This window comes from Nanorana parkeri, unplaced genomic scaffold, assembly GCF_000935625.1.
Source record: "Nanorana parkeri isolate BGI_ZX_2015 unplaced genomic scaffold, ASM93562v1 scaffold2842, whole genome shotgun sequence".
NCBI lineage: Eukaryota > Metazoa > Chordata > Amphibia > Anura > Dicroglossidae > Nanorana > Nanorana parkeri.
Window position 1 is genome coordinate 25,992 of NW_017309110.1, and position 9,150 is coordinate 35,141.

Below are 9,150 nucleotides of genomic sequence, written 5' to 3' on the forward strand. Positions count from 1 at the left end.
CACACACACACACCCAGCACCCCTAAATCCACCCCCAAAAAAAAGCAACACATGTCTCACTTTGTTACCTTCGGTAATGACAAACTAAATGTATGATGCAATTTAGTTTTTTCCATCGTTTTGGTTTCCTCAGGATGACCAGGAGGATGCCAGTCCAGGTCTTTCAGAGCCCACATGGGGCAGCAAGATCCCGGATCGTGTGCAGTGGAGGAGTGATGAGGAAGATGAAGACAGCGACTTCGGAGAGGAGCAAAGAGACCGATATCTGAAGGTACAAACCCTCAGGGCTGTATTCATTAAAGTAGAACTCCACCTTATTTATTTTTGCATTGATCCCTCACACCCGCCTTTTATTATTAAGAAATGGTTCCGACATTCCACGTACCTTCCTCATGCTCCTGCTCCTGCATTGGTCCCTCACACCCGCCTTTTTTTTGATTAAGAAATGGTTCCCACATTCCACGTACCTTCCTCATGCTCCTGCACTGTTCCCAGCTTCCACTTCGGTGCTGCACCGAAGTGGGAACAGGTCTTTAAAGTCATTCTGCCCATTTCCTGTCAGCCTGGCGGGCGCTGGTCCCCTCGAGGGCGGACGCTGGTCCCCTCTGCCCCCTCGAGGGCGGACACTGGTCCCCTCTGCCCCCTCGAGGGCGGACACTGGTCCCCTCGAGGGCAGGCCGGCCATTTAATATTTACATGGCTGATATAACCCTTGTTTAGAATGGTTCCTTTGTGCAGTGAGGCCACTTTAGGTCTAGCGGTTGTCCCCTTTATATACCAGAGTGATTTTTCTCATTTCATCTTTCTGCCCACTGCCAAATAATTTTTAGCATCATGTATGTAGGTGTCTGTTCTTCTGCCTTAGGGAAGCTCTGGTCACATGACTCATGAATAAGCTCATGTGTGTAGGCATTGAGTCTTCTGCCTCAGGGGTACTCTGGTCACATGACTCATGAATAAGCTCATGTATGTAGGCATTGGGTCTTCTGCCTCAGGGGTACTCTGGTCACATGACTCATGAATAAGCTCATGTATGTAGGCATTGGGTCTTCTGCCTCAGGGGTACTCTGGTCACATGACTCATGAATAAGCTCATGTATGTAGGCATTGGGTCTTCTGCCTCAGGGGTACTCTGGTCACATGACTCATGAATAAGCTCATGTATGTAGGCATTGGGTCTTCTGCCTCAGGGGTACTCTGGTCACATGACTCATGAATAAGCTCATGTATGTAGGCATTGGGTCTTCTGCCTCAGGGGTACTCTGGTCACATGACTCATGAATAAGCTCATGTATGTAGGCATTGGGTCTTCTGCCTCAGGGGTACTCTGGTCACATGACTCATGAATAAGCTCATGTATGTAGGCATTGGGTCTTCTGCCTCAGGGGTACTCTGGTCACATGACTCATGAATAAGCTCATGTATGTAGGCATTGGGTCTTCTGCCTCAGGGGTACTCTGGTCACATGACTCATGAATAAGCTCATGTATGTAGGCATTGGGTCTTCTGCCTCAGGGGTACTCTGGTCACATGACTCATGAATAAGCTCATGTATGTAGGCATTGGGTCTTCTGCCTCAGGGGTACTCTGGTCACATGACTCATGAATAAGCTCATGTATGTAGGCATTGGGTCTTCTGCCTCAGGGGTACTCTGGTCACATGACTCATGAATAAGCTCATGTATGTAGGCATTGGGTCTTCTGCCTCAGGGGTACTCTGGTCACATGACTCATGAATAAGCTCATGTATGTAGGCATTGGGTCTTCTGCCTCAGGGGTACTCTGGTCACATGACTCATGAATAAGCTCATGTATGTAGGCATTGGGTCTTCTGCCTCAGGGGTACTCTGGTCACATGACTCATGAATAAGCTCATGTATGTAGGCATTGGGTCTTCTGCCTCAGGGGTACTCTGGTCACATGACTCATGAATAAGCTCATGTATGTAGGCATTGGGTCTTCTGCCTCAGGGGTACTCTGGTCACATGACTCATGAATAAGCTCATGTATGTAGGCATTGGGTCTTCTGCCTCAGGGGTACTCTGGTCACATGACTCATGAATAAGCTCATGTATGTAGGCATTGGGTCTTCTGCCTCAGGGGTACTCTGGTCACATGACTCATGAATAAGCTCATGTATGTAGGCATTGGGTCTTCTGCCTCAGGGGTACTCTGGTCACATGACTCATGAATAAGCTCATGTATGTAGGCATTGGGTCTTCTGCCTCAGGGGTACTCTGGTCACATGACTCATGAATAAGCTCATGTATGTAGGCATTGGGTCTTCTGCCTCAGGGGTACTCTGGTCACATGACTCATGAATAAGCTCATGTATGTAGGCATTGGGTCTTCTGCCTCAGGGGTACTCTGGTCACATGACTCATGAATAAGCTCATGTATGTAGGCATTGGGTCTTCTGCCTCAGGGGTACTCTGGTCACATGACTCATGAATAAGCTCATGTATGTAGGCATTGGGTCTTCTGCCTCAGGGGTACTCTGGTCACATGACTCATGAATAAGCTCATGTATGTAGGCATTGGGTCTTCTGCCTCAGGGGTACTCTGGTCACATGACTCATGAATAAGCTCATGTATGTAGGCATTGGGTCTTCTGCCTCAGGGGTACTCTGGTCACATGACTCATGAATAAGCTCATGTATGTAGGCATTGGGTCTTCTGCCTCAGGGGTACTCTGGTCACATGACTCATGAATAAGCTCATGTATGTAGGCATTGGGTCTTCTGCCTCAGGGGTACTCTGGTCACATGACTCATGAATAAGCTCATGTATGTAGGCATTGGGTCTTCTGCCTCAGGGGTACTCTGGTCACATGACTCATGAATAAGCTCATGTATGTAGGCATTGGGTCTTCTGCCTCAGGGGTACTCTGGTCACATGACTCATGAATAAGCTCATGTATGTAGGCATTGGGTCTTCTGCCTCAGGGGTGCACATGACGTACAAATAAACTCATGTACTTCTGCCTTAGGGATGCTCCGGTCACATGACTCATAAATAACCCGTCTGCACCTCCACCATGGCCGTAAGGCTCGCTAACTGTCCTATCCTGTTCCAGGTCAGCCCAACACCGAACCATCAGCAGTTCCTGTCCTTCCTGCAGAGGCTTCTGGGTCCCATCCTGGAGGCCTACAGCTCCGCCGCTTCCTACATCTACGGCATCAGTGACCGTGTCTCGGAGAGAGAGCTAACCCAGAACCTGCAGAAGTACCTTCTGGCCAGGACGGAGCGAAGGGTCGCCGTGTACTGTGAGTCCTCTCTGACATTTTGGGGAGCTCCGGCCTCAAAGGACATAAGAACCCAATCACAAAATCTCCACATTCTAATATGTTATTGTCGTTATTTCCAATATTGTTCAACAATTGTTTTATAATATTTTTAAATCTGTGCAGCTTTCATTGCAAAAATCCCTGGGAGGAGCTATGCAAATAATAAAATGCCTTGATGGGTGTCAGTCTGGAGGAGTGGATGTGCCCACATGTGACGCTGTGCCTCCGTGATTGACGGAACTGAAATCCAATGGATGGTGGGGGCGGGGCCAGGGACAGCCAGGCAGGGGAAGAAAGCCAGGAACGGAGGCGGGCTCTATCTGACTTGCTGCAGCTTCTAATGCACACCGTGAGAAGGCAGCAAATCTGACATTCAGCAGACATTCCCCGCAGGAGAAACTTCCAGATGCATGTGTTAGAATGGACAGCGATTCTCCAGCAGAGAATGTTTGGTGAAAGTCACATTCACTACTTTTTAAATAGAACCCAAAGGGTCCTCGAGGTTAATTCTGACTTTCCCACAACCTCCAGACTCTGAGACGCAGAACGCCGTAAAATGTGCAGATTTTCTGAAACGCATTTCAACTCCAAATAATGCTTTCGAGAGTTTTCTGTCCTGAATTGATCGCGCCGCTCGGCCTTTCTGTGTTCCGATTGATTTGCTGTGTCAGTGCTGCGGGAGAATTGGCTGTAAATGCTTTTGGTTGCTTTATTTTATCCGAGTCTTATATTTAGTTTTTAATGGCGTCTTTGAATTTGCTTGTTACATCCCGAGGGTCAATGTTTGCTCCTAAACCGATCACTTCATTTAACCCTTATGAAGCCTCAGGATGATCGCTCTCTCCGTTTGCCTGTCTCTGACTGTCCCTCTCTTCCTTTGCGTTGCCTTCCCCACTTTGGCTCTGCCTTCTATCCCTCTTCCTTTTCCATGCCCTCTCTCCCTTACTTATCCATCACTCCCTGTGCTTTTCCTTGCCTGCCCTCCCTGTGCTTTGCCTCCCTTTGGTTTTTCTTCTCTCCCCACTTTTCCTAACCTTTGCTTTACCCTCTTTCCATTTGCCTTTGCCTTGCCTTCTCTCCCCTTTGCTTTGCCTTCTCTCCCTTTTGCCTTGCCTTCTCCCCCTTTTGCCTTGCCTTCTCCCCCTTTTGCCTTGCCTTCTCCCCCTTTTGCCTTGCCTTCTCCCCCTTTTGCCTTGCCTTCTCCCCCTTTTGCCTTGCCTTCTCCCCCTTTTGCCTTGCCTTCTCCCCCTTTTGCCTTGCCTTCTCCCCCTTTTGCCTTGCCTTCTCCCCCTTTTGCCTTGCCTTCTCCCCCTTTTGCCTTGCCTTCTCCCCCTTTTGCCTTGCCTTCTCCCCCTTTTGCCTTGCCTTCTCCCCCTTTTGCCTTGCCTTCTCCCCCTTTTGCCTTGCCTTCTCCCCCTTTTGCCTTGCCTTCTCCCCCTTTTGCCTTGCCTTCTCCCCCTTTTGCCTTGCCTTCTCCCCCTTTTGCCTTGCCTTCTCCCCCTTTTGCCTTGCCTTCTCCCCCTTTTGCCTTGCCTTCTCCCCCTTTTGCCTTGCCTTCTCCCCCTTTTGCCTTGCCTTCTCCCCCTTTTGCCTTGCCTTCTCCCCCTTTTGCCTTGCCTTCTCCCCCTTTTGCCTTGCCTTCTCCCCCTTTTGCCTTGCCTTCTCCCCCTTTTGCCTTGCCTTCTCCCCCTTTTGCCTTGCCTTCTCCCCCTTTTGCCTTGCCTTCTCCCCCTTTTGCCTTGCCTTCTCCCCCTTTTGCCTTGCCTTCTCCCCCTTTTGCCTTGCCTTCTCCCCCTTTTGCCTTGCCTTCTCCCCCTTTTGCCTTGCCTTCTCCCCCTTTTGCCTTGCCTTCTCCCCCTTTTGCCTTGCCTTCTCCCCCTTTTGCCTTGCCTTCTCCCCCTTTTGCCTTGCCTTCTCCCCCTTTTGCCTTGCCTTCTCCCCCTTTTGCCTTGCCTTCTCCCCCTTTTGCCTTGCCTTCTCCCCCTTTTGCCTTGCCTTCTCCCCCTTTTGCCTTGCCTTCTCCCCCTTTTGCCTTGCCTTCTCCCCCTTTTGCCTTGCCTTCTCCCCCTTTTGCCTTGCCTTCTCCCCCTTTTGCCTTGCCTTCTCTCCCTTTTGCCTTGCCTTCTCTTCCTCTCCCTTTATCTTGCCTCCTCCGCCTCTCGCTCTCCCTCTTGTCTTGCCCTTCTGTCCCTTTATGAGATATTGGCACAAAACTATTTGCTTTAGTGATATTTATGGCCGCTCTAATAGAGAATGTCAAATCATTTTTGTATAATGCAGAGTTCTAAACAACTTTGACATTTTTTTTTTATAAGACAACATAGATTTATAAAATCTATCTACAACTCCTTTTGTGAAAATGTACGATTTTATGATGCCACCACCCGGCGCCACCACCCGCCGCCTCTGCAGACATAGCCCATCACTTGGGTGGTTATAGCTAAACACGGCAGAAAGAAATAAAAATCTGTAGCCACTTTGCTGGTTTTTAATGCATTAAAAGGATTACAGAGACGTAAACATTTTTGGGATGGAGAGGAAGTGATTGCGGTGCCCGGAGTGTCCAGCAGATGGCAGTGTTGTAGTTCTGATAACGCGCTGTGAGGTTTTATATAAGGCTGTGTGTGCGCGGCTCCCCTGAGCCCGCTCGGAGATGTCTTGTTATGCGTCTGTCTGCACAGTGATGGAGTCCTCCAGCTAGTCGGCTTGGCTGAGTGACATTGTAAAATTGTTATACTCGTCTCTGGAGTGGACGGCGGTCCTGCGAGTCGAGGAGGCAATGTTCCTTGTTTTACTGAAGTATGCGGCACTGACAGTTCCTTGGCAGCACTTTACAGATAACATCCAGCCATTCGCATCAGTCCCTGCAACTGGAGGAGCTTATACTTGACATGGCTCTGACATATACCGCAGTGCTGTACAGAGCCCTGAGCCAGACACAAATGCGTCTCTGTACAGAGGAGCTTACACTCTAATGTCCCCTCCCCACAGTCACATCAGTCTCTGTACAGAGGAGCTTACACTCTAATCCCCCCCCACACAGTCACATCAGTCTCTGTACAGAGGAGCTTACACTCTAATATCCCGTCCCTCCCCCCACTGTCACACAGACACCTATAGGACTATCGTAGTGCAATCTGCTGATTTCTTGTAGCCCCTTGGCATCCACTTCCTGTCCACATACACTCCAGGGACGCCTGCACGGCATTCCTCAGGGGGCGGGTTTCCTGATGGTAACAGTGCACCATGTCTGCATAATGTGTGTGTAAACTTCTAGTCACCATCGGAATGACGATAATAGAGCACAATTGGGAGACAGTGACTGAGTGTTGTCACCCTATAACAGGAAGTGTCTGAACAAGGACCTTTATGGCTGGATCACCGGGGATTATTTTAATGAAAGATGCAGATTTAAAGAGATTTGAGAAAAACTGTAGAAATTAAATTCATATTTTGGTGTTTTTGTACCTTTTGGATGAAACTGATTCTATGCATACTCATTATCCTTATACATTGCCTTGTTTTCTCCCTCGCAGCGGAGAGCGCCACCTTGTGTCTCGCAAGAAATGCTGTGAAGACCTTTGTAGACCTCGGGGTGAGTTTTTTATTTCCCAATAGCACTGCCAAGGCAAGTAACTTTCTTTCCTTCTTTCTTTCCTTCCTTCCTTCTTTCCTTCCTTCTTTCTTTCCTTCCTTCTTTCTTTCTTTCTTTCTTTCCTTTCTTTCCTTCTTTCTTTCTTTCCTTCTTTCTTTCCTTCTTTCTTTCTTTCCTTCCTTCCTTCCTTTCTTCTCTCTTTTCTTTCTTTCTCTTTCTTTCTTTCTCTCTTTCTTTCCTTCTCTCTCTTTCTTTCCTTCTCTCTCTTTCTTTCCTTCTCTCTTTTCTTTCTTTCTCTTTCTTTCTTTCTTTCTCTCTTTTCTTTCTTTCTCTCTTTTCTTTCTTTCTCTCTTTCTTTCCTTCTCTCTCTTTTCTTTCCTTCTCTCTCTCTTTCTTTCCTTCTCTCTTTCTTTTCTTTCCTTCTCTCTTTCTTTTCTTTCCTTCTCTCTTTCTTTTCTTTCCTTCTCTCTTTCTTTCCTTCTCTCTCTCTCTCTCTCTCTCTCCCCCCATTTGCCTTTTCCCCTCTATATCCCCCGTGGAGGAATGGTTGCCGTCTTGTTGGGCTCTTGTACTTCTCTTATCTTTTGTGTCCATTTCGCATGCAAACAGCTCTCAGACGAATTCCCCGTCTCCCTCCAATGAGAGAATTACCAGCCGACATCCATTTGCAGCCACCGGCGAGCTCGTCCATTGTCGGCCTGCGGCCTGTTCTTTGTAAATCCAATTCCTTTTGAACAGCGTTGCCCCGGGATCGCTCCTCCTGCTGCTGTTTTTGTCTTTTCTTTTCTAAACCTTAAAAGAGACGCGTCTGTCTTCCCATCTAAGAGCGGGAGCCCCTCGTACGCTTCCCCTCCCCCGGTGCTTTGCTGTGCATCAAGCCGAGTGCCGCGCGCTCACCGCAAGAAAAGAAAAAAAAAAGCGGGGTAACGCAGAATGAAAGAGAAATCTCCCTGCGTGAGCGGAGCCGGGGGGGTTTGAACGCCGCGGTCACGCCGAGACGGCCCGGGGCGGCACGTTTCTGCATCTCTCCTCTTGTTTTGTTTTATTTCTGATCTTTGTTCAAGCCGAGCTCCGGACATTGAGATCTGTTCTTCCGAAGCCACAAAGGGTAGAAATCAAGTTATCACCCAGTGAAATTATCATTTATCACAAGTGCTCCACCTTCTATCATTAATGAGCTGCAGTCAGTGACTTCCTAGACTGAGATGAGGTCATCAGTCTGCTGCAGGCAGGAGGAAGCATTTGCTCAGTCTTCCCTCCCCAAGTGATCAATCTGCTGCAGGCACGGAGGAAGCATTTCCTCAGTCTTCCCTCCCCCAGTGATCAGTCTGCTGCAGGCACGGAGGAAGCATTTCCTCTGTCCCTCCTCCCCCAGTGAACAGTTTACTGCAGGCAGGAGGAAGCATTTCCTCAGTCTCTCCTCCCCCAGTGAACAGTTTACTGCAGGCAGGAGGAAGCATTTCCTCAGTCTCTCCTCCCCCAGTGAACAGTTTACTGCAGGCAGGAGGAAGCATTTCCTCAGTCTCTCCTCCCCCAGTGAACAGTTTACTGCAGGCAGGAGGAAGCATTTCCTCAGTCCCTCCTCCCCCAGTGATCAGTTTACTGCAGGCAGGAAAGAAGCATTTCATCATTCTCCCCTCCCCCAGTGATCAGTCTGCGCATGCAGGAAATAAGCATTTCCTCAGTCTCCCCTTCCCCCCAGTGATCAGCCTGCTGCAGGTTGGCGGAAGCATTTCCTCAGTCTTCCCTTCTCCATTGATCGGACTGTAACATTCTAACATGGTATCCAGTCACAAGGTGAGAGGCTGCAGCAAGGACAGATCTGTGCCACAGACACCGGGATTTACATGAATGTGTCATCTCTGAGCCGGCATCTCAGTCCAGGTAGTAAATGGTGTGACCCCGAATGATGCCTGAACAAAGATGGCGCCAAGAGAGAGAAAAAAACAGATAAAGGCATTGTCGGGGGGGGGGTTATTGACATAAAACAACAATAAAAGCAATGAAAGGACGGGTGTAGTGTATGTGTATCGCTATGTGCATTGCCGCTTCTTGCTTTTGCCACGGTGACTCACGGCTCCCAACGTCTCCCCGCAGGTGTTCCAGGTCTGCAAGGAGAACCGCGACAGGGTTCTAGAACTCGGCAGCACGTTCCTACCTCAGTGCAACCGTCAAAAGCTCCTGGAGTTCATCATCAGCTTCATGGCCCTGTAGACGCTCGGAGGCCGGCCGCCGTCGCCCTCCCCCCGGCCGCCGCCCCCCCCCGCC

The 9,150-nt window shown here is 49.2% G+C and overlaps 1 protein-coding gene across 1 annotated transcript in view; it reads left to right on the forward strand.

Annotated features, from left to right (window-relative positions):
• Nucleotides 1-9,122, forward strand: part of GPAM (glycerol-3-phosphate acyltransferase, mitochondrial) — a gene marked incomplete at its 5' end in the record, with an annotated part of 34,775 nt that extends 25,653 nt beyond the window's left edge. The window contains 4 exons of the mRNA XM_018574258.1: nucleotides 134-271; nucleotides 3,077-3,266; nucleotides 6,824-6,882; nucleotides 8,980-9,122. Coding sequence (XP_018429760.1) covers nucleotides 134-271; nucleotides 3,077-3,266; nucleotides 6,824-6,882; nucleotides 8,980-9,096 — 504 coding nt within the window. The remainder of the gene's footprint in view (nucleotides 1-133; nucleotides 272-3,076; nucleotides 3,267-6,823; nucleotides 6,883-8,979) is intronic.
• Between the last annotated feature and the right edge of the window lie 28 nt (nucleotides 9,123-9,150).